Below are 24,174 nucleotides of genomic sequence, written 5' to 3' on the forward strand. Positions count from 1 at the left end.
CACGTGGTTCATCGAGCCCTTAATACTTCCAAACAAATCGGTGCATTCAACCTATTTAAATTGATTTTAAAGGGACAGATAACAGCAACTATTCGTGAACACTGATTACTACGTCGAATACATTTATGGCAGCATTTTATCTTGGGAGTAATGTGAATATATGATCAGTCTTTGTGTTTAACTTAAAAGTGTAATTTCAACCGCCATCTCGTTAAAATGTAAAAACTTGTTTGGAACTATCGGACGCTAGTTACTTCCGCATTCCATTCTCCATATGGAGGACTATGCGAGTGTCGTGACTCTCCAGCGGCTCTGGCAGGGATACAGGTGTTTTTCCGGTCTCGAGACTCCTCCTTCAAAGCAGGTCAATGGGAACCCTTAAAGTCAATCACACATCCCCTGCGTTAACAAATTCGTTAAGGTGTGAATGTTTTACATTTTTACAGAAAATGTTTGTATATGAAACTCGTAAAAATTCCAAAGAAGTCGTGTCAGAACAAATGGTGTGGGACGAGTTACATCCCAAAGTGTACATATTTACTTATTATTAATAATTACCTATAGAAGAACTGTGAGGAAATGTCTCCTCTAGTGTTCCAATGATAAAACACACCTGAACCTGAAAGTTTGGGCATTTGAATTACAGATATCATGGTGCAGATCTGACCCATTTATTTATTGAATGGTCACCAGAGCAACCGGGTTTAAAGGGCAACTACAAACCGACTAGTGCACAAGAAAGCAAGAGGAAGTCCCCTCACAGACCCCCTCATTCTGTCATACTATACGCAATGGAAGATTGGCCCTGAAACCACGAAGGTCTCCATGTGCCAGCGGACTCACCCCATCACACCAGACACCTGATCATCGTCTCAGCCCTCTCACACAAACATCTGCAAAAACATCGAAACGGGGAGAATAATTGATCGTAATAAATTGGAATTTCACATACAAGAGAAAGAGATTTGAACCCTGCAGAGTGAGTTAAACAGAGTCGGCGATCTTAATAAACAGTGCAGAACTATTCTTGGCAGCGTTGCCCTGAATAACTCAGATAGGGAGTTTCTGATATGGGAGCAGCGGGCACGTGTGTCTGAATACAGCATGTGATGCTCTCCGATTCCAAAGACGTGCACGAGCTGAGGATTGTGGGTAGTTTAGATACAAACACATGCTGTTCTATTTAAATATCTGTTCGATGCGTCACATTTAGACAACAGAATGCATTTTAAGTTATTATGCAAAAAAAACTTTGAGAAAGTCATTGGAAAGTTAATTTATTCAAAACTGTGTCTGTGTTGGGCAGCTTGAAGTGTCACAGTATTTACTTTTAAATATTAATAGTAGATGAATCTAACTTTCCTGATTCCAAAAAAAAGAGAAACTTTTAGCCTACCAATTGATAGTAGCCTTGAAGTCCTTTCAGTAACAATTATCCAAACCATCTATTTGTAGAAGTTTTTAAAGAAACAACTTGAAGGGAGAACAGACAATGTAATGCTAATAAAACCATTTCACACTTCTGTTTATTCACCTTTTCAATCCTCAAACAAAGATTTATCATCAACAAACAAACAAGTTCACATTTTTATTATAGTGCATTTTTAAGGCTGCCAAGAGAAAGTATTTTACCAGTGCTTTATATAAAATCACCAAATATATGGTGCACCAATATATGAATAAAGAAGAATTAAGACCAAACAGTTGTAGAAATACAACTACATATTATACAGAATCTAAATGCTAAATCAAAAACACAGCACTTCCCGGACTGTATAATTCCAGTGCGGCAAAAACAGCTAACGTTCTTGTTTTATGTTATCATGGTTTCATGTGTTAATTAGTGTCACTTAATCAAAACTACTCAACAGCAGTTTGATTGATATTACTTTGAGTGCACAATAATAAAACATGATTTCTGTACATAATAAAGTTAAATGTTTTTGAAAATAAACGCCTCTAATTAAGAATCACATTAAAAAGCAGATAAATGCTAGATAAAAAAAATATAAAGTTCAAAATTAATTTATTTGGTACAGTACTAGAAGACAACCACTACAGTATTGAAAAAAGGCATTTTCTGATATAACCCTGACTGAAAATGATTACGTGAAATATAACTAGTATATGAAAGAAGATATTGTGTCCTAATCAAAATCCATTATCCCTGAGGAAAAGAGCTGAGTGCATTGTTGTTTATTGACTACGCTGCACCGGTCAGTCGTAGAGTCCAGGCCCAGGAGCACGGCATCTGATCGGGGGTCAGCTGAGGAAGATACACCTTCAGTCCGGTCGGGCTGAGAGAATCCCACATCAGGGGTTTAGAACCAAGCAGCATCACCTGGATTTGAAATTGGGCAAAGATGTGAAAGAAGGTGAATGTGTGTTTCAGAATGTGACAGAATAAAGCCCTATAACTAAGCATCACCCCACTGGTTACTAACACTCATTCTCTAAAGCTTTACGAATGACCAATGGAACTAAATTGTAGATGTGTGTATAACACAATATTTTCAGTAAAACGAGTTTGTAAAGAGGTACAAATACAATCAAAATTACTTCTAATATACTGGAAAGAAGTGTGACAAGCACTTTCTGATGTTTAAAAAAAACGGTGAAATTCTCTGTTACCATTATAAAATTAAGCTTTCATAGGAAACACATAAGTTCCATGATCTTATCTTACAATACGAGGGCTTCTAAGGGTGGGGCTTGGCGAAGAGAATCAATAACAATTTCGTTTTCCTTCTACGAGATACATTACCTGAGTCTTTGAGTGTGACACAATAGGGTCCCTCAAAACAACATAACCACTATTTGGCCAAGAAAGAATAATGGCATAGACTGCATTCTCCTTGGGTCTCCATGTGTACCTGTTAGAACAAAACAAAATGTGCGTCATTTCAATTAAACGTATATAAAGGTGTAGAAAAACATAAAATAATTGATTGTAAGCATTAAGCTAACAAGCAGGTTATTGTTTATAAAAATATAATTCATAAAGCAACGGACCAAACTCCTGGAGTGACGGTGTCATTTTGAACTCTCCATGCGGTGGTGTTGTATATGGCCTCTCCGTTCACCTTGAGCCACTGTCCCATCTGTCGCAGACGCTCCTCGAAGATGGGCATGATGCGGCCGTCGTGTGTGGGACCCACGTTCAACAGTAAATTCCCCCCACACGATACGGTCTCAACAAGAGCCTGTGATGCAAACAAATGACACAAAATGTATTTGGATATATGCGATGGCACGTCCAGAGCAACCTTGCCCAGAACTTTACTTTTCAGCGCCATCTGTGCAACAACTTCTAACCAACAGATCCGAAGGAGATTTATGCTAAATGAATGTGGTCAAAATTCTTGAAGTGTCCTTGCCATCACATTATATGGAAACATTGTATGCACAACTGCATACAAATTGCCTAACTGTGTTAGACAACCATATTGTGTCCGAATACTTTCTGTTCTCATATAAAGAGGACTGAGGATACAAACCTGTGCTTGTGCTGTGATAGTTTGTTTACATTTTCTCAATACATTATATTAAGAGTCAATTGCAGCTGCGGAAAAAATTAAGAGACCATTTCAGAGACCAATTGTCTGATTATAAAATGTAAAATGTATAGCTATGTGTTCAAGTAAAATTATCACTTTGTTTCATACTGTGAACAACTAACACTATTTTCCCAAATTTCAAAATAAAAATATGCTTCTTGTTTGCATTTATTTGCGGATAGATAACAGAAAAGATGGTCTGTATTTTGCCAGATTCGCTTTTCAGCAATACAACAGTCATATTTCTACATGCGTTCAAAAAAAAAATATGCGATAACCTTGACTTTTCTCACAGTTTTCATGTGTCTTTGTCTTTCACATCGCTGTTGGAGGACTTTGTCTGATTTTCTTTATATTCAACAAACACTGGACTGCAATGAACACAATACATCTAAAATTAAAGTTTGTAATTGTCTCTTAATTTATCCGCAGCTTTTGTAGGCTATTCAGGTATTTTGTGGTCTCTGCTCTAATGTGCAAGGAGCAAATTTTGGTTAATTGCTGGGCTCAAACTAAAGACTATATGGTTTATTTAAATAAAAAGGAACAAACCATTTATTATGTCCCACAACAACTACATGTTTCGCTAGGAAATACATCAACACTGAAAACAAAGAAAAATGAGCACGTCCAGACATGTCGCAGGGTGAATAAAGCAACCGTTTGTTCCTCAAAACATCTCTGGATTCTTCATTTGGGAGTTACTCTGCATTCCATCGTAAATGTGAAAATAAACTCACTCCGATCAGCTCCTCAGTGTTGAGATAATCGCTTAGTTTGGCCTCTCTCCTGTAACCCCATGACCTCTTGTCGATGGACAGGCAGTTCTCCCATTTGTGTTTCACCAGATGTCCGGGGTTGTATCGATCGGTGCATGTGTAATATCCTCCATGTTTACATATGCTGCCGTAACCCCATCGGTCATTGGTCACTACAGTGTCGCGAACTGGGCTAAAAACACACAAGTGTACCTGCTGGGTTACATTGTGGTACTTTCACTCGTTCTTGTTTACGTTCGCTACAATTAAGTTATGATTTAGTCACAAAGCAAATGATTATACAGAAGCATGTATTACAGATATAATCTTACCTCTCATTATAAAGCCATGCGAGGAACCCAGTGCTGTTCCAATAACCGTCGGGCGCATCTCCATCCCCATCAGACCACAGCAATTCAGGTTTGTACTGGTTGATTAATTCATACAGTTCAGGCAAAGACTTGGTTTCAGGGAACACGGTGGTGTTGAAGTGGTTGTCCGCATCTGCTTTGAACTTGGGATTAAACCACTCGAACAGGGAGTGGTAAAGTCCCAGACGCAAATCACTGTGTGTCCGCAGTGCAGTGGCGATATCACCCACCAGATCTCGCTTGGGTCCAATATCAACTGCATTCCAGTTCCACGAGTACTTTGAGCCCCACATAGTAAAACCTGAGGAATCAAAAGACTTTGAAAACAACACGTTTAGGTGACAGCCACATATAAACACGCATTCTGATCAGGAACCAAATAATGTCAACTGCCAACTTTGCTGTTTCCTGATGGTACACATTTCATTGCACCCGAACGCCCACCACACACCAGCTTATTGGTGGAGATGACAAAGAGTTACGAAGACAACTAGTACATATAGGGATGATTAGGAGGCCATGATGTATAGAGGTGAATTAGGCTAGGATGCCAGCGTAACACCCCTACTCTTATTCTGGGATTTTTACTGACCACAGAGAGTCAGGACCTCAGTTTAACGTCTCATACGAAGGACGGTGCTTTTTTACAGTATAGTGTCCCCATCACTATACTGGGGCATTAGGACCCACACAAACCACAGGGTGACTGCCCCCTGCTGGCCTCACTAACACCTCTTCCAGTAGCAAACAATATTTCCCAGGAGGTCTCCCATCCAGGTACTGACCAGGCTCAACCCTGCATAGCTCCAGTCGGACATTCATACATGAAATGAACACATTGAGAGAGAGATATATGTGAGGTCGAATGCAGTCCCTGCAGTAATTTCCCACAAACCTTCATGATGTTTGGTTGTGAGGACTATATATTTCGCCCCAGACGAGGCAAAAATATCAACCCACTCCTTGGCATCAAAGAACTCGGCCCGGAACTGCGGTGCAAAGTCTGCATAAGTGAACCCGGGTGGATAATTCTCAAGCATAAAAGCAGTGTAAGAGGGATATTTCTGGCCCTGCCAGTACCACCTGTTAAACACACAAGGGTTAACCGTCAATTACATTAAGACATGCACTGAAATACCACTCCTTCATTTAACCTCACCCATAAATAGAGAATATAAATGAATAACTGATGGAAATAATAATGTTGTATTTCAATAAAGCAAACTGAAAGAATCCCAGACCGAGCAGAAACTGTTTAAACAAAATAGACTTTACTTTTATGCAGAATAAACTGCTGGGCTGAATGAGACCTGGACATAATTTAATGACATTCATCCATAAACTACTGCACATATAAATACAGTATATATTTCGATACAGAGTACGCCATTGTATAATTATTGTAAATTAAATTAATCGTATTATTGTACAAATAAACTTTTTACAATGCAACTACAGCGTGATTTTTGCCGACTCACCAGAACCACTCACTGCCGTAACTGGGCACAGAAAACACCCCCCAGTGAATGAAGATGCCGAATTTCGCTTGATCAAACCATTCCGGCAGAGGTCTCGAGTCTATCGACTCCCAGGTGGGCTTGTATTGACAGTAACAGGTGCCGATGAAAAGTAAATAAAGAGATAAAACACTCCAGTGATGCATCGTGCTGTTGCTCTGCAGTGATCTTATGAGAGAAGACTAAATCACATGATGTTGTTAAAATACCGAAGCTCACGTGACCGATCACAAACCTGTTTAACGTTATAAAACCCGGAATTGGTGAAACTTCCTCATTTAAACAAAGGTGTCCTCTCACAGAACTGCGCTGCACAGTCCGATCGGCGTATGACGTCAGGCACCGCGAGATGAATTTAAAAGATCTGCTTTCGAATCGCTCTCGCGATACTTGGTGTGGTCAGTGCCCACGTGACGTTCGCCTGACTGGTTGGACTCAGAGACGTTGAATACAGCTGCGTCCCAATTCGCAAAAAAGCTAATTGCGTCAACTGCTGCATATGTTGCGTGATGACAGCAGCAGGAAACAGCAGAGATGTTTCTGACTTGTTTTAAACAAATACGGAGCTGGAAAATTGATATTTTATTTAAGAGAATATGATACGTTTATGATTAAAACAGCCCAACAGTATATTAAATCAACCAACCTTATATATTTAAACACAGTAATGCATTTATAACGTTAATTAAATTCATCATTATAATATTAAAAGACTGGAATGGACCGTTTTTGTGAATAACATACTTTAGATACCAAAGGAGAGGCGAGTGTTGTGTGCTAAATGAATATTCATGAGGAAGGATTTTGCCGTACTAGGATTGGTGGTGTTGTCTGTTACGTCACTTCCTGCTCGGCTGTGTACGTTTGCATGGCTGTCATGTGGGCTTTTCCGTTGAACTACCTGGTTGACAAATATTAATCTATGCGGGGCTATATAGATTGTCACTGTCATATATCTGCTGCAGATTTTGACAGTGTAAGACATCGATTTAATTCACAGTATTATGAAACAGTACAAAAAGTTGTTGTAATTCGTGATATTCTTTTTTTGTTTAGGACATTGTTGAAGTCATTGAGGAGTCTAAAGGGGTAACCTAACTCGTTCTTCAGTTAAGCATGACTTCATGTGTGTTATGTAAAGTTGTTTTAACTTTTATGTCATGTTTATCGTTGTATTTTTAGGCTGGGCTTGTTGCCCTGCTTGCTGTAGCAGAGCATGCCGGGGAATTTGAGAAGATCATACAGCTCTCACAACGGTATAGACCAGATCCTATATTCTAATACAGTGTATTTTTTCAAGGTTAAAATTAAATCGCATTAAAAATGAAAAATCTATCATCTTTTTCCGACCCTTTGTTCCAAAACATTCATGCAATTATTTGTTCTGCTAAACACAGAGGAAGATATTTGGAAGAATGTCAGCAACCAACAGATCTCATCCCCTATTGACTCCCAAAGTATTTATTTTCCCTACTATGACAGTAAATGGCGAATGAGATCTGTTTGGTTACTGGCATTATTCCAAATATCATCTTTTGTGTTTAGCAGAACAAAGACATTTATACAGGTTTGGAACAATCTGTTGGCGAGTAAACAATTACAGAATTTTAGTTTTTGTGTGTACTATCCCTTTAATTTATTTCCCAGGTTCCACGGATTTGTTATACCATGTCTTGGAGTTCATCCTGTCCAGTGTCAGGATCCAGCACAACCCAGAGGAGCTGTACTTCAGGTATGTACTGTATGTTTGTTCATATAGACATTGGGAATAAGTGTGTGTTAAACTAGCTTAAATAAAAAGCACAACAAATACTACCTCGAAGTTAAAAATTTTGCCCAAACAATGATATATACATATAGCATATATTTTGATTTTGGGAAATAAGACCCAGACAATATTGACCAATTCTTTAGATGATCTTATATTTGAGAATGCTTTCCTGATGCCTCCTCTACAGGATTTAGATGCTGCGTTACCCCTGATTGATAAATACAAGGAACACATTGTGGCTATCGGTGAGGTTAGACACTTATTGTTCGAATGTTAATACCATGTAACGTCATTGAGCCATACAATTTTTTAAAATAGACAAAACTATTTTAGTATTGTAATATTGCACACAGGTCGGCCTGGACTTTACGCCCCGTGTGGTCAGCAGTGATGAGGGAAAAGACAGTCAGAGACAGGTGCTGATTCATCAGGCAAATCTTGCAAAAAGGTTAAACCTCCCACTGTGAGTTCTGTTCTGAAACAATACAAACAGACTATTGATCGCTCACGTAGCATTACATTTTAAAATAAATCTGTCATTTAGGAATGTCCACTCAAGATCTGCAGGAAGACCAACCATCCATCTTTTGAAGGAGTTAGGTATGCATGCCCGCTAAAACCATAAGGTGTGCATTCATAAATGTGTCGCATTTTATGATTATAATTTTCAATTAGGTGTCGAGAATGCTCTGCTACATGCATTTGATGGCAAACCCTCAGTTGCAATGGAGGGTGTGAAAGCTGGATTTTACTTCTCTATACCTCCATCTATTGTAAGAAGTGATCAGGTAAACATAGAACCTACTGTTACAAGTGACATTTGAGAAGTCAAAATAAAGGTTTCATTACCTCATGCCCAATGTTTGCATTTAAAAAATTTACATTTACATCTTAACTGCCAGTCAAATTAAGCACAGCCTTGAGACCAAACCGGCATTTAGGAATATAGCATGTATGTCTGTCTTAACAGCAATGTCTCAATAAGTAACACAGCTTGTGCTTTGCCCATCTTTTATAAGAAGCAGAAACTTGTGAAGCAGATTCCTCTGGAGAGCATGTGTTTAGAAACTGATGCTCCTGCACTGGGACCAGAAAAGCAGGTACTCTTTATCTACCTTAATCTTTAGTTCTTGATGTCAATTTACATAATCTTTACATTCACATACATCTGTTCTGCTCTCTAGGTGAGGAATGTACCACGGAATATCAGTATTAGTGCGGAATATATCGCCAAAATCAAAGGAATACCTTTGGAGAGGGTCATGGAGGTCACTACACAGAATGCTCTGCGTCTCTTTCCTAAATTAAAGACATTTATTAAAGCTTGACTTTCAATGGAGATGTATTTGAACAAATCGGGGGGGGGTTTGTTTATCAATAAATGTGGTTCTGAAAAAGTGTCTTACTTTCTTTAAAAGGTTTTTACTCATCATCTTAAAAAAATTAACAAATGTTTTATCTGAATGAAAAGATTATTTCGTTCACCCTCATGTCAATCAAAACCTGTACATGTTTAGTAGAACACAGAAGAAGATATTTTAAGAAATATCTCAGTGGTTTTGTGTTCATATAATTGAATTAAATGGGGTTCAATGATGTTTGGCTATCACTATTCTTCAAAATATCTTCTTTTGTGTTCGGTAGAAGAATTAGTTTTTTTCGAAACAGTTTTGGAATGAAATAATTAATTTTTGTCTTCGTCATTATTTCGTATTTATTGTATTCACATAAAGTCAAACCGAACTTCTGTCAGTCTTTTAGGTCATGGCACTGCGAGCAATAACTCCGGTCATCTCTGTATGTTTCTGTTTGAATGGTGATATTGTCGAATCCGTATTTCGACCGGAGTAGTTTGGTCATGTCCATCAGTACCGTCTGTGGGTCTGTTTGCTCATCTGGAAAATAAATGGTTTGGGTTAAGACTACCGGGTGGTTTTGTTTTAAACATTAACAAATGTTGTGATGAAGTGTAACATCTTGCCTATGACAGCATGCACAGAAAGCTGGGTTTCACTCGAGGTGAGTGACCACACGTGCAGATCGTGCGTGGATTTGACGCCTCCAACCGATAACAAAAGATCTTTGATGGAGTTGATGTCAACGCCAGGAGGGACTCCTTCACATCAAAAACAACATTATGACTATCATATTGTCATACAATTATGATAAAATTCAAGTGATTCAATCACTGGCCTTCCATGAGTGTGTGGAAGATATCTTTCAGAATGGTGAACGTCGTCCCAAGTACAAATAATGAGAAGAGAAACGTGCATACCGGATCTGCTATTTTCCATTCAGGCTGTTGAGACAGAAATGTAATTTTAAAGTGTCCCAAAAAATATTGGACACCATGCTGGGAAATGTCTTACATTAGATAACAAAAGTTGAGTTCAACTGAAATCTCAAATGTTTCTCCTAATATTACAAATAAGATTGAACTTGCTGAAACAAACAAAGAGTATGGAGGTGTAAAATTAAGAGGTAAATTGAATAAATTTGGTGAGAAATGTTTAAGTTCATATTGAGATCTTCAGTAATATTGACTTTTGATTGCGGACTTGACAAATCTGAGCTCAGTTTGACACATTGTTGACATCTCTTCTGAAACTAATAGACATTTGTGACTATTTTTCCCATCAGATGAGTGTTACTTGGGGTTACTTAAGAGATCTCATCTGTTTTTTCTTCAGGGGTAAATTCTGAGAACTTTTGCATGTGTCAAAAAGAGAAGTTTTCAGAGATTAACTAACCTGAAAGTAAATGATGGTGGCAGCCATGAGGACACCAAAACTCTGAAGCAGATCTCCGAGAGTGTGTATGAATGCAGCTCTCACGCTCGTGTTTCTGTGTTCTTCTGTCAAACCATGAGAATGACTGTGAGACTGATGGAGAATTAAAACCAATCTGATGGAAACAAACATGAAAGCAGCTTCTTTACATCTCACCCTGAGAGAGTTTTTAAAGCGTAATCCCATCGATTCTGAACTCTTATTGATTGCTTATTTCTTCATTAAGATAACAAATAACAATTGTATTGAGTTGACTTAAAAACAATAGTGAGAAAGTGAAATGACATAAACGTGACCTGATGACTCACAAGATGTTCAGTATTACAGCACATCCAGCTGTGATAAGCATGACATCACTATCTATGTCATAATCATCACTGATGATCCTCTGAACAGCCAATAGAACGAGAACTATCGTCACCGCCCAGATAGACACAACAGACAACAGTGCACCTAGAACCTCTAATCAATCACAAATAAATCATTCGTAATGAATCCATGATTTTTTTAAATGATCCACAGTCAAGGAATAAATCAATGTCCAACTTTAAAAACTGAAGTCTGCGTTTTATTTCAATGTTTTATAAAAAATCAAATAAAAAGCATTGACATTTTAAAAATAAATAGCAACGTCTGATATTGATCGTTAAACTGGTAAAATGTGTTTGACCTGATCGATGCCAACCAAAGGTCAGACGTTTGGTTGAGGGTCTGGAGGAGATCCACAGTGAGAAGAGACTTAATAAAATACTGCAGAGATCAGTGAGAAGATGAGCAGCGTCTGTCATTATAGCCAGACTGTGAGCAGCATAACCACCTACAAAAACAACACACGTACAGATCACACCACAGATGAACACATTACACAAACATACTGCCAGACTATTTATTGTGAACTCCTTTTATTAAGGGTTATTTAAAACTAAAAGCATAATAAAGTCATATGAAAATAATAAACATATTTATTTTAACTTTATTTTTATTAATATTAATTAATATTTAAGGTGTATTAATATTTTAAAGGCTCTTTTATAAAGGCAATATTTTAGCTTTTGTGTCAATTTTGTTATGTGCTTGTATCGTTTATTCAATATTTTTATTTAAGTATTTTTATTAACAGTAGTATTTTTTATTTCCAGTTGAATTGAATTGACTTTGGTTTATTTGCATTTTACATCAAAGTCAAATTACTTTTGAAATGTTATTTATGATGGCAGGTGTGTCGAATCTCACCAATGACTTCACCGATCATGAAGATCAGACACACGAGTGATGTGATGATTAATTTTCTCTTGGCTTGTGTTTTGTGTCTCGTGCGTCTGCTGTCTTTCCGACTGTGACAGTTTAAAACTGTTGAGTCGATTTCACACTCACACTGTGTGCTCAAGTATTCGTCCTCCTCATGATCCAACAGCCTCAAAGGAGAAAAGTTTAAAACAGTCAAATAATAGACAAGCAGAAAGCGTGATTGTGGGGTTGAGAAACTTACCCCAAAACTTCAAGCGAGTCCGAAGCATTTTCACGCCGGCTGAGCTGAACTTTCTCCAAGTTCACCATGAAAATTATTGATAAAAAAATCTTTGCAAAATATAAATAAATTGAATAACTCCACTTATGGAATACTGTAAATACTTGAGCAGGTTTTAAAACATCTGGGAGAGCTAAAGTGAAGCGTGAGGTTTGAAATCAGCCTCCACCATATGTTGCTTCACATGCTGTTCCTACAGTCTGAAAACATGTTGGCCTTCGTAATCGGGTTTAGAGCCCACCAAGGTTACGTTCTGAACTACAGATAAGATTTAAAGAACATTTAGAGGATTGAAAGGCATATTTTCACATTTTCAAGCAACTTTAACTGCTATTCAGTCCAGTCATTATATGAACTTTAGAGACAAAACTAAGTGTTACTGCCAACTTTCGTCTATTTTAATCAAAGAATTAATTCACTGCCAAATCAAAGTTTATATTTACACATTCACATTTATACATTTGTCAGGTTCTTTTATGAGACTACAGCTTACAAATCAATATAGAGCATATTCACATGATCATGAATAAACTGACTGAAAGGTTGAGCAGACAGAGTATTCATTTATTTATTTTTTATAATCCTCACAATCAATGTTGTCCTCATTGCAGGTGGCATATAAAATCCCTGAGGCTGTGCAGCATTACCATCATAAACAACAGAATAAAACACACATTTAATATGTACTGTATAAACTCTCATAATTTTAAACATTGCAAAACACAAAACGATCAACAGTAAATGATCAAATAATAAATTATTTTTTTAATGTGTCTAATGTAATGGTCAGTTCCGAGTTCAGCTCCATTCAAAGCTCACTGAAGTTGACAAAGCACTCAGAATAAATCATTCTCAATTTTCATTTCAATTGATAAATGATCCCTATTAATGTACACACAGATAGCAAAGATTAGTCGTTGTTTTCTTTATCAGACTGCATTGATAGTCTCAACATCTTTCCTGAAGTCAACAGAAGTTCAACGTCCATTGTGACAATCTGCCGGTAATTCTGATTTTGACACATGTTGTGTTTCAGTGTACATGATGAGAACTCTGTAATTTAGGAAAAACGTTGTGACAGTACAAAAACTGTTTACGGTGATCGTACACAAGTGAATAAACCTCAAATCAATCAATGTAATGTGGCTCGAAAAAATGCTAAATCAACCTAACTTAATTTATACATGCAAAAAACAACAGCAGAAGTGTGAGCAACACACAAAAACATATTTTGAAGAACATTGATAATCAAACAACATTGAACTCGATTGTGTGAACACAAAACCACAGAGACATTTCCTCAAAATAGATTTTCTTTTGTGTTCCATGCACTGAAGAAAGAATCATACACATGTTTTCAACCACAAGAGGGAGAAGAGATGATGATATTAATGATCAGAACAAACCTGTGACCCATTTTACGGTTGACAACCGTTTTTCTACAAATCATCTATGTGAGCATTATTTGGGAGAATAAAGTGTCTTTGCAATACAAATACAGGAACATTTAAGCAATTATGTTACAAAAGAAACATTAAAAAGATGTAAACAAGCCGCACATATTGCACAGACGCTGTGTGTAATACAAACCACTGAGACTAAACCACAGTTTAGCAACAAAAACCTTCAGTGAGACATCGGTGAGACAGAAACAACGACTATTATTGTGTCATATCCAAGTGTGTGTCTGGAGGGACGAGGGTGACAGTGTCTCCATCTACGGGAGAACATAGAGAAACACTCTCAATATACAGTATAAACAAACTGTTTTCAAATACATTATACAGCACATTAAGGGTGTGATTCTGATGATCTTCACCTGAATATTCAGAGAATTGAGCTGGAATGGGCATTCCCACAATCACAGTGTTTTCTGTAAAACAAAACACAACATGAGAATATCAAACCGGACCAGAAGAAACACCTGTAAAACTGTAGGTTTAGTCAGGTGTCAGAGCTGTGGACTCCCAGACAGTTTTGGTGTTCATGCGGACAATGACATTTTCTTTTACCATCTCGATCTCCATCATCATCTCCTTACCAACTTCTGCTTTCTTACAAACAAGAAATTTATGAAACTCTTTCAATAAGAAAGTATTGTCAGTTGACTTTATGTACTTCCTAGAAATATATTTAAAATTGTACTTATGTACACATTACTTATTAAGTTACAGGTATATATTTTAAGTATTACAATAATATCTGAATAGAAACATAGTAGTAAGTGCAGAAATAATATATAAATAGTAAAGAGAAAGAATAATACTACAAATACCGTTCTAGCAAACTATTAGTACACCAATAAGTTCAGTTGTAGTATAGTTTCAGCACAAACAAAAAAAGTATTTGTGTACTACAAGTTTACTACTGTTAATATAATTAAGTAATTAAATAGTACATTTTTAACTATACAACTAGTACATTAATAGTATACTTACTACATGAGGGAAACATAAAAATATACTTAAACTTACTATACTTGAAATCATCTTGATTTTACTGTAGTCACCATGAGGATGAATCATACACATGAATCTGCTTAAGAATACATGGATAATAAAGAAAACACATGGTTACCTGAATGTCCAGGTTCTTGACATGGAATCGGCTGTCCTGTGATGACTGTGTCATTGCCTATAAAACAAGATTGAGATTGCAAGATTGTATGTTTGAACGATTGCTCTAATTGTGCATCGGATCTTTTCTTTATTTGTCCTTGTCTCTCCTCCTCACCTCTTTTCTGCTCTTCTGACATCTCAGCTGCCAGCTCTTCTGGATCCATATACTCAAAATGATCTTCGTTCGCCGAGCCTCCACATTTCCCACAGCAGAAACAACAGCAGAAACAACAGCAGCAGCCCGTGAAGATCATCGAAAACACCAGCAGCGTCTGGAGACATTACAAAAACCATTTGACCAAACACATCTAAACTCAAAAACTCGACATTCTGTCATCCCTTTTTGTCACTCATTCTATTCAAACCCTAACTGATCGACGACATTCTTCAAAATATCTTCTTTTGTGTTGTGAATAAAGAAAGAAAGTCAGGTTCAGAATGACACGAGGGTAAATAAATGATAAAAGAATTAAGGTGGCGGGCCAAGTAAACTTTTCTCTCTGATATTTATTGTAATATTGACAGCTTTTGACGCCTCACCTTAAACCAGCATTTGGACATCAGGAAGTAGTATTTCACCGCATCTTCTCCGAACTGGTCGGCGACGTACAGGCCCATAGAGCCGTACTCGTCATAAATCTGCCGTTTGGTTATATCGTTGAGAATGGTGTTGGCATTGTTGATCTCTTTAAACTTCTCAGCCGCTTCTGGATTGTTGGGGTTTTTATCTGGGTGATGCTTCAGTGCCAGTTTCCTTTAAAACAGAGATAAAATACAGCTTTCACACACAATAACTGACACGAGCTGGGTTTATTATTCAAATCCTTTTTTTTATATCAGAAAAAGTAAAATGTGAAGGAATGCATGTCATGTTTGTTGATCTATGACATGTAAAGCTTGCTTTGTTGTTAGGTGACACACCTGTATGCCTTTTTGAGATCTTCAGCTGAAGCGCCTTTCTCCAGGCCTAATGTAACGTATAAACTTTGTCCAGCTGTGGACAGCTTACGCTGAGTTCGATTTGGGTCTGCCATTTTTCTGTTAAAGCCAATAAAGATGGAAGAAGACTAAAGAGTGTTTCTTTTTATTAGCAAACAGGTGATCACAATTACTGCATATATACTCAATATCTTACCTTAGGGGAAGAATAATTTCCAGTCTGAAAGAAAAAGACAAAAAATGTAGATAACCAAACAAAACCAGGAATAACCTGTCTTTACAGCATATATGTGTGTTGTATAATAAGTTTTATCTTCAAATAGTTTTGCTTTTGGTGCTTTAAGGATTAAGCTTTCTTAATTCCTTTCTATATGTCATGTTAGAATTTGACAGACCTATTCAGTTTTTATTCATGTAGAAAAAGAAGGTTCAATGAAACTTCAAATGTTGTCCATTTTTTTTAAAAACAAAAGTTGTTGACAATTGTCAATGTTTTGAGAAGCAAACTTCAGTTTTTCACAAATTTCACTTTCGTTGTATTCAAATATCGTCACGCTGTCGTTATTGTCAGTCGTGTATTGTTTCGATCGCGAGCTGAACTGTGTTTTATTGTTACATTCAATTATTGTTACTGTAACAACGTTTGACGCCCTCGTGTATATGTATCTGAAGTTTGAACTGACTTGAGATCAGGTTTAATCTACAGTGAGTAAACATCTTATAAGTAATGTAATCAGACTTACCCTTTATGAAGACAAGCAGCTGTTTGATAACATTTTGCGTGTATTGATTTAAGATTTTATGTCAAATGTTTAAAGACAGCGCGCAGTTGACGGCGACATATTGATGATGACTAAAGTTTGGACCAGGAAGTAGGAAATAAAGTTTCTCTCTTACGTGAAGACGACAAACTCACGGACGCTTATAGTGACCAATAGTGAAAGTGCATACATTTATCCCTTTTTGTTCTGTTTGTTATATATTTTTTTACAAATTGTTTCCATTTTTGATTGTAATGTTAATGGTAAACAACAAATCTGCAAACATAAAGCTGACGTATTAGGAATATAAACTATATCTAAAAACAATATCTAGTTGACAGAAAAGAAAGATTTAAGTTGTTATATGAAGTTTGTTTTATATGCCACCATTAAAAATATAGCAACTAAACTCGTGTATGAATGTTAAATCATTGGTTCTTTTATCCTCTGTTATAACGATTAACACCCAAAGAATTGATCAACTATTACAATTACAAACAAAAAGAGTTTTGATTAAATTACGATTCATAATAAGAAAATAAATGTTGTAAAAGGTTTCTTTACCATTTTACAAAGAACAATAAGCTTTTTTAAATCAAAGTTAATTTCTTATTTACCTTTGTACTGTAAAATATTTGTATTCGTATAAAAAAGTGTTTTGCAGAAGTTAAAGTTTCTTTATGGTTTCAAAAATAGTTTAAAATTTCAAAAACTACCTTTGTTTGCCATGTTTAGTTTGTTTACGTCGTGACTGCCATAAAACTATAATAATGATATTACTGTAATAATAATAGCCACAATAGAACACAAACTTATATCCTGTCTAAAACCTACAATCATGATGTTCTCTGAGGTATTTATAAGCTAACAAATGTGTTATTTAATATACTTTTATTATCAATATTTTTTGTTACACCGGCACGGCACTGTACTTATATAGTATGAGTCTTGTGATGTCTTTGTGTCTTTGTTCTGAATTAATGAATACAGTACTCAATGACCACACATTACACATTCCCCAATGTCATTGGTCAGAACAGGAGATGACTATTTCACTATAACTATAACATATTCATGAACACTTTTTAAGCGTTACAATTATTTTCCCCATATTTTTGTTGTTTTCCATGCGCTGGTGAGCATTTTCAGCATCCTCCATGTTGAACACAAAGGTGGATTAGTTAACTGGAAATGTGGCAAAATCTCCTCCGTAAAGTTACTAACAAGATCTGCTTTAAACTAGAGATAAAAACACAACCAAGTTGTGCTTTTAAATGATATAACCTTTAATATGTCAAAGTCAACACAATAGGAGTTCCTCAAATCCTACCTGGAAACAATTTGATCTGAGGACACTGCAAAGAAGACTGATTTGTTTCATTAAAAGCTTGCCAAGAAAATCTCCATCCACTGTTTTACCTCCCAACGCTCCATTCAGCACCCATCAGCGAGACCAAGACTTCTCATTGGGCTGTAAAAGATCATACACAAAATAGACACATAACGGCTAACACAACCCTTCAAAGCACCGAGACACAAATGTTGTTCTTATTAGAAAACAAAAACTTCATAATGAAATGAAATAGAACAAGTTTTTTTTAAAGATGCATAACTTTTCCAAGGTTAAAAATCCCAACCACACATAGTTGTATGATGTTACGTTACTAATGAGATGCAGAAGTTGGTGAGCAGTCAGCCAGGCCTGACAGAGTGAGTTGTGATGGAACAGGCATGACATATTCGGCATAGGCCCCTCCTCCGAGCAAAGCCATTACTTTGTTTCCAAGCTTCCAGCTCCCCTGAACCCCGGGACCGATGCCAGCGATCACCCCACTGACCTCCAGACCCAATTTCTCACTCTGTCCGGGTGGAGGCGGGTTCAGGCCTCTTTTCTGTCACAGGACACATACTGTAGAGTAAATCTATATTGGGTTCATTATTTTCAAGAAAAACACTTTGACAGAACGTGGTCATCTTGTTTACCTGGAGCAGATCAGCTCTGTTTAAAGAAAACAGAAAGTGACTTTGATAAGCAGCTGCCATCTTTGACTTAATGATGGGGAACATGCGTCAAATACAGTTTTGCAACTTTTGTTACACATACTGCCCGCATTGACTATAAAAGGATAAGCACAGATTCTTTTATAATTTTGACAATAAATCAATATACACATAGAAGGTCAAAGAGATTCAAAATGGTTTGATTTTAAAAATAACCCTTACGTAAATTAACCATGCTTTTATACTATTATAATTTTATAAGATTGTACTTGAAATAATTTGTATTACCATATGCAATAAACCACAGCTTTACAATTATAGTGGTTATTCGGGTTTTTTTGATGATCAGATCAATTATTTACAGTATATTCAAATGCATACATTTGCATATGAAAATGTATTGCATTAGCTCACGTATATGAACATTATCCATGATTTAACTACCATAACCAATTTGTGTTTATATTTATAGTAAACAGTAGAAATGATACAAATTTACTATGGTCTCACTATAAACCATAGTTTAACATTTATATAGTAAAACTGATAGGCTAATGAATCCACAAACATAATTTCTACAGGCCTTATAAAACCATGGTTCATTTTTCTAGGTGAAGACTACTGAAACATAATAAACATAAGTTAAAACACTATATAAAATCAGTCACCAAACATTAAAACAAGAGAAACACCAAAGGGACATTTTACCAAAGAAAATGTATTTCCCTCATGTGGTTGTAAGCCTGTGTGATTTTGTTGTTCAATGGAGGTCAATGTTCTTCATATCTGTTTTGTTCCGCATAAGAAAGTAATTGAAATGACATGAAAATATAACTTAGTCATTTTTGGTGAAAATATATAAAGGGGGTAACACTGAACTGGAGAAAGAACCAGGAAAACTGAAACCTGAACTTAAAACATGAACTTTACCTCACAGGATTTATTTTCGTCACAGCTTTAAAACTGGTTTTGTGACCCTGACCTTAGCCAGAATTTGAGGAAATGTTGAGCTCTACCCTCTTATTACTAACACAATAGTGGTCATGTGACCGAGTGACTTTGAAGTCCTACCGATATCCTGAAATCTGACAAAACTAATTACATTGTTTACTGTATGTGTCATAGCAGCAGATTCTTAGTCTATGGGCTCACAGAGGACAACAAACCATATGCAGTAGTTTCAGGTATTGTAAATGTACTTATTTATTCTCTAAATACACAATCTATAAACAACGGTAAAATAAACAAATCGGTCTGTACATCCAAAATCTTACGGGAAACATAGATGCTGTTTCATTCCATTCGTTTTCAGGTTGAAATCTCAATATGACAACCCAGTCAAGCCTCAAGAGACCCAAGTGTTTCCTTTACATGGACGTAAGATTACTAAACCACAGAGAAGACGTCCAACTGCAGTGGAAACTACACAGCATCAGCGCCAAATACAGACTCAATCTCAGACTTCTGGAACAAGAGCGAGAGTTAGTATTAAAGGAACACAAAAGACTGCTGAATTTGAGAGTGTGCGAACCACAAGCTACTGTAAATAACACAATGAGAGCCATATCGGAGGGCAAGATGGTGAAAAGTGACACACGAGAGAGCCGTGTTTCCAAATCCGCACCAACTTTCAGAACCGTAACTTCAGCGAAACATTTCGACGATGATAAAGAACTGAGGTTTGCCAAATCAGCAACATTTCCATGCAAGCAGGACGACTCATCTCTCCAAGTGTTTACGGAGAAACTCAAAGCTTCTGAAAATGGTCAGCTTTCAATTCTGCAACTGAAAGGCCTGGCGTTGATTGACAGCATCTCCCAAAAAGAGCTCATGCGGCAAGAAGAGATTTACAGATGGTATAAGGAAAGACTAAAACAACTCCAGAGAGAAAAGCTGCGGCAGAAAATAAAGAGTTTTCTCAACACTATTGAACATATTTGAGAACACGTGCTATTTATTTGACGGTAGGATGATATGATTTATTAATAGTTTGTTTGCCTAAAACTACCTCATATACTATGTGTATATAAACCTGAATGTAACAGAACAGATCTCTGTGGCATCATCATTTCATCTCTGTTAAAAGAGCATGTTGAATTGCAATATAATTATTTTAAAAGGATCTGGTTGTAACATCTGGTTCATCTTGGTGTTAACTTAAACAATGCTCCCCATTCTCTTCATTGTCAGTAGGGCCGTGTGAGCTGGAGACTCCAAGAACAGCATCTGGTTCTTCTTCCACTGTTCAGATTCTGAAAGTGTTTTATCTACAAGCCGATAAAAAATATCATTTTCAAATAATTTCCTTTTATAATGACAGCATATAAAGTAAATTCATCCAAAAACATATTGTCATTATGTATTCACCCTCATGTCATTCAAAACCTGTCTATGACTCTCACAACAGAAGATAATTTGAATGTCTAAGTGGTTTTGTGTTCACCCATTGGAAGTCAATGGAGTTCAATGTTGTTTGGTTTTCAACATTCTTCTAAATATCTTCTTTGTGTTCTGCAGAAGAAAAAAAGTCATACAGGATTGGAATGACATGAGGGTGAACGAATTATTAACGATTTTTCATTTTGGGGCAAATTATCCCTCAAATAAGTTGAGAATCCCTCAATGTTCTGATCTGGAGATGACCTTTACCTTCGCTCTCAATGCACACATGTCTCGGGAGATAGTGTGTGAGATCTCTGTACTGCAGTGTGCATAGAACCACCCCGGACGTCTCGCCTTGAGCTTTACACATTAGAACTAGAGTATTGCACAACAGATTGCTCTCCATCACTTCCACAGAACCAACAAGCTCCTGTCGCAAAGAGAAAAGAACTGAGTTGGAAAAACATGAAATCATGTAGTAGAGAAAAACATATTTATATACACGGAATACACACACACACACCTTGATGAGCGAGATCTGTTGTCTGCGAGCAGCTAAAGCATTGAGGTTCTGGCTGAGCGTTTGCAGGAAAGCTTTAAAGTCTTTCTGCAAGTTCTGTTTGGCGAATCTCTCGAGTGGGATTGAAGGGGGAATGTTATGGCGAGCGATCTGCACAGTTTGTGTCATATCCAACTCCATGTTATAAGTGTCCAAGTATACACCCTCGAAGGCAGTGTGAAAGCACACACACACGCTTCTCCCTTCCTTACATTCCACCACATCGTAACCACCTGAGAAAGAAAGCACCACTCATCAGGTCCGAAACAGGGCTGTCACAATTATTCAATAATCGTCTCGTCGCAATAATTTCAAGTAACTGCAGAAAAAGGATAATCTGCAACATTTTACATTCACCAACCTTGAGCTGCACTCACTGTTATGTTCGAATGAAATTTTTCATCATCAGAGTTGTATCAATGAATTTTATTAAAGGGGATGTGCAACGGTGTTTCATGGATTCTGACTTCTTTACAATGTTAAACGTGCTGTCTCTCTGTCGTGCTGTTAAACGAGTTGGACGTATGACGTAGTACTCTGTGCTCTTAACACTCCCCCAGCGTTTGTATAGGTTTCAGAATGTTTTTTTTTTTAATGAAAATCAGTTTCGCAACAACTTTCCACAGTCTATCAGGCCTGATCCACATTTCGCATCTAAAACCAGAAAACGCGAGCCGCGCCTCTTTCTCTCTTCAAATGATGCTCGGTGCACCGAAATGTTGCTCTTTTGCCATCTCGATGTGCACACCTGAGGGGCGTCTACATTTAAAATAACAAATATGAGCACGGAAAAGACGCAAAATGTGAATCGGGCCTTATTAGCAATTCTCCCGGAAAAGCACGCCCATGGCAAGGCGAAAGAAATAGCCTGCCCACGCATCAACCGACAAGTAATAGGATGAGCTTGTTACTCGTGCGATAGTGAGAGAAGTTGAGGTGTGTTTGTTTGTTCACGGCATTTGAGTGATGGATATAAACGGTGGGTATACCGCTGGATTTGGAGAGCGTTTGAAACTGATAGATGGAGCAGTCCCAGCGCTAAAAGATGCCGGACATGAACTGCCCACGGTTCAGTGAAACGGAGTCATATGTCTGTGTTTTTTTGGCAATGGATGCGCAGGTGCTTTAGTTCATAATCATGACAGCCGTAATTTTAATGCATTATAATTATATAATGCAATCATGATGAATAATCTGCCATTACTTCATGTTGTTTCATTTAATGATTAATAAACCAATATGTTTACATAATTACCAATTAAGTGATGGGCACGCTGAAGGTCTTTTAACTGCATTCTCCAAGCGGTTAACAGGGACCTCTGTAGCTCTGCAGAACCTCCATCATCATCCAAAGGCAGACCGCTTTTGATTTGATCTTTTAGGATCTGAATGACAACAAGAATAAGTGAACATGTAGATAAATCAAGATTATAACACATCTGATGAATATCTCGGCAGGCTTCTCTCACCTTGATTTCCTCTACCTGACGTTTGAGTTGATCTCTTTTGGTACGGTGGGTCACAGCTGTGACTTTGAGCGTCTCTAATTTTTTAGACTGATTTGGGTCCTTAGGTACCAAACTTCCCCTCTCTAGTGCCATCAAATGACCCAGGACACCTTACATATAAAATAATACACGAAAGCAGGATTTATAAACAAAATAATACACACAAAATGACTGTAACGTTACTGTAGGCACTAAAACGTCATTATTACTTTTTCCACAAACGCAACCATACCGTTAAGTTAAACAACACTTCCAAATAAGCCAAACTTATGTTCTAAAGTGTTACAGAAAATGTAATAGAAATCTAAATTCATCATAAAACTTCTTTACAGTTCAAATGTGAGAACGTTCCCTGGATTCCGTAAATAAGCAAATACACTTTTGCAGATTGAAAGAGTGACGTAACGTTACTTTTTTCTTTGACATCGTCACACATTAAAACAACCATCAGTTCACCTTGTTGTGTCAGATCGTCCATCGCTTTGACTTTGACTCGAGGTTTCAGAATATTTGTTGTGATTTTATAATGCTACACTTCTGTTTTAAAAATTGGCGCGCTGTTGTGACGTAACCCGGAAGTCAGAGAAGTTTCTATTTTAGAGACGTCAAACTCCGCTCCCTACTATTGGAAAAACGGAAGCAACTTGGGTCACGTGAGGCACCTCAGCCAATCAGTGACGGGCGTTGAGAGTGCTACGACAGGGAGTTACAGTTTACGTTCCACACAGTCTCTTGCTGCGTTCCATATGCACGAAAATATGTACTGTTTTTGTAATGGAAAAGTTTAGTGTTTACACACTGGGACAGACTAACAGGAATGTGAAGTGGCCGTTGTTGCCAGCGTGCATCCATCTGCCAAATCGCAGGTGCGCTCCCGAGTCCAGCAAAAAGGAAAGCCCACCCTGTCTCATTAGCCAGCTTAATGTTTTTTTTGACGAGCCTAAAGACTCAGTATTAATTACCATAATAATAATTACCATAATCATCAACACATATTAACAATTATAACTCTGAAATGTAAAAAAGCATAACAACTTAAAATGTATCTACGGTTTTTATTGTTTGTTTTTGTTGCCTAATCTTAAATTATACATATTATATATAATCTAAAATAT

The 24,174-nt window shown here is 37.0% G+C and overlaps 6 protein-coding genes across 10 annotated transcripts; 1 reads left to right on the forward strand and 5 right to left on the reverse strand.

Moving 5' to 3' along the window:
- Nucleotides 1-1,508: 1,508 nt before the first annotated feature.
- Nucleotides 1,509-6,513, reverse strand: fuca2 (alpha-L-fucosidase 2). Its single transcript, XM_056767863.1, has 7 exons — nucleotides 6,165-6,513; nucleotides 5,582-5,769; nucleotides 4,648-4,987; nucleotides 4,298-4,508; nucleotides 3,013-3,203; nucleotides 2,765-2,873; nucleotides 1,509-2,341 (listed from the first exon to the last, which is right to left on the reverse strand). The coding sequence occupies exons 1-7, from the start codon at nucleotides 6,347-6,349 to the stop codon at nucleotides 2,204-2,206; spliced, it is 1,362 nt and encodes a 453-aa protein (XP_056623841.1). The 5' UTR covers nucleotides 6,350-6,513; the 3' UTR covers nucleotides 1,509-2,203.
- Nucleotides 6,514-7,041: 528 nt separating this feature from the next.
- LOC130436870 (putative deoxyribonuclease TATDN3) lies at nucleotides 7,042-9,371 on the forward strand. Of its 4 annotated transcripts, none has more exons than XM_056767867.1 (10): nucleotides 7,042-7,179; nucleotides 7,260-7,292; nucleotides 7,386-7,459; nucleotides 7,851-7,935; nucleotides 8,162-8,224; nucleotides 8,328-8,437; nucleotides 8,519-8,574; nucleotides 8,650-8,762; nucleotides 8,994-9,074; nucleotides 9,159-9,371. In XM_056767867.1, exons 1-10 carry the CDS (start codon nucleotides 7,126-7,128, stop codon nucleotides 9,300-9,302), a joined length of 813 nt encoding a protein of 270 aa, XP_056623845.1. In that variant the 5' UTR covers nucleotides 7,042-7,125; the 3' UTR covers nucleotides 9,303-9,371. The 4 variants fall into 4 exon arrangements, with proteins under 4 accessions (XP_056623845.1, XP_056623846.1, XP_056623847.1 ...); XM_056767868.1 differs by having other exon boundaries at nucleotides 8,997-9,074; XM_056767869.1 differs by having other exon boundaries at nucleotides 9,000-9,074.
- A 145-nt stretch (nucleotides 9,372-9,516) lies between these two features.
- LOC130436869 (proton-coupled zinc antiporter SLC30A2-like) lies at nucleotides 9,517-12,469 on the reverse strand. 2 transcript variants are annotated; one of them, XM_056767864.1, is made up of 8 exons: nucleotides 12,253-12,469; nucleotides 11,997-12,178; nucleotides 11,434-11,580; nucleotides 11,072-11,225; nucleotides 10,725-10,878; nucleotides 10,168-10,273; nucleotides 9,956-10,090; nucleotides 9,517-9,869 (listed from the first exon to the last, which is right to left on the reverse strand). In XM_056767864.1, the coding sequence occupies exons 1-8, from the start codon at nucleotides 12,318-12,320 to the stop codon at nucleotides 9,724-9,726; spliced, it is 1,092 nt and encodes a 363-aa protein (XP_056623842.1). In that variant the 5' UTR covers nucleotides 12,321-12,469; the 3' UTR covers nucleotides 9,517-9,723. The 2 variants fall into 2 exon arrangements, with proteins under 2 accessions (XP_056623842.1, XP_056623843.1); XM_056767865.1 differs by lacking the exon at nucleotides 11,072-11,225 and having other exon boundaries at nucleotides 10,725-10,828.
- Nucleotides 12,470-12,834: 365 nt separating this feature from the next.
- On the reverse strand, nucleotides 12,835-16,732 carry dnajc5gb (DnaJ (Hsp40) homolog, subfamily C, member 5 gamma b). The gene is made up of 8 exons (XM_056767706.1): nucleotides 16,592-16,732; nucleotides 16,045-16,068; nucleotides 15,831-15,947; nucleotides 15,450-15,663; nucleotides 15,025-15,181; nucleotides 14,869-14,925; nucleotides 14,111-14,164; nucleotides 12,835-14,008 (listed from the first exon to the last, which is right to left on the reverse strand). Exons 3-8 carry the CDS (start codon nucleotides 15,941-15,943, stop codon nucleotides 13,953-13,955), a joined length of 651 nt encoding a protein of 216 aa, XP_056623684.1. The 5' UTR covers nucleotides 15,944-15,947; nucleotides 16,045-16,068; nucleotides 16,592-16,732; the 3' UTR covers nucleotides 12,835-13,952.
- A 1,152-nt stretch (nucleotides 16,733-17,884) lies between these two features.
- Nucleotides 17,885-19,103, reverse strand: tp53i3 (tumor protein p53 inducible protein 3). Its single transcript, XM_056768001.1, has 3 exons — nucleotides 18,593-19,103; nucleotides 18,275-18,501; nucleotides 17,885-18,080 (listed from the first exon to the last, which is right to left on the reverse strand). The coding sequence occupies exons 1-3, from the start codon at nucleotides 18,674-18,676 to the stop codon at nucleotides 18,044-18,046; spliced, it is 348 nt and encodes a 115-aa protein (XP_056623979.1). The 5' UTR covers nucleotides 18,677-19,103; the 3' UTR covers nucleotides 17,885-18,043.
- A 685-nt stretch (nucleotides 19,104-19,788) lies between these two features.
- cenpo (centromere protein O) lies at nucleotides 19,789-23,642 on the reverse strand. The gene is made up of 6 exons (XM_056768000.1): nucleotides 23,516-23,642; nucleotides 23,021-23,169; nucleotides 22,807-22,936; nucleotides 21,516-21,784; nucleotides 21,260-21,422; nucleotides 19,789-20,877 (listed from the first exon to the last, which is right to left on the reverse strand). The coding sequence occupies exons 1-6, from the start codon at nucleotides 23,535-23,537 to the stop codon at nucleotides 20,768-20,770; spliced, it is 843 nt and encodes a 280-aa protein (XP_056623978.1). The 5' UTR covers nucleotides 23,538-23,642; the 3' UTR covers nucleotides 19,789-20,767.
- Between the last annotated feature and the right edge of the window lie 532 nt (nucleotides 23,643-24,174).

Source organism: Triplophysa dalaica, chromosome 15 (assembly GCF_015846415.1).
Source record: "Triplophysa dalaica isolate WHDGS20190420 chromosome 15, ASM1584641v1, whole genome shotgun sequence".
Classification (NCBI taxonomy): Eukaryota; Metazoa; Chordata; class Actinopteri; order Cypriniformes; family Nemacheilidae; genus Triplophysa; species Triplophysa dalaica.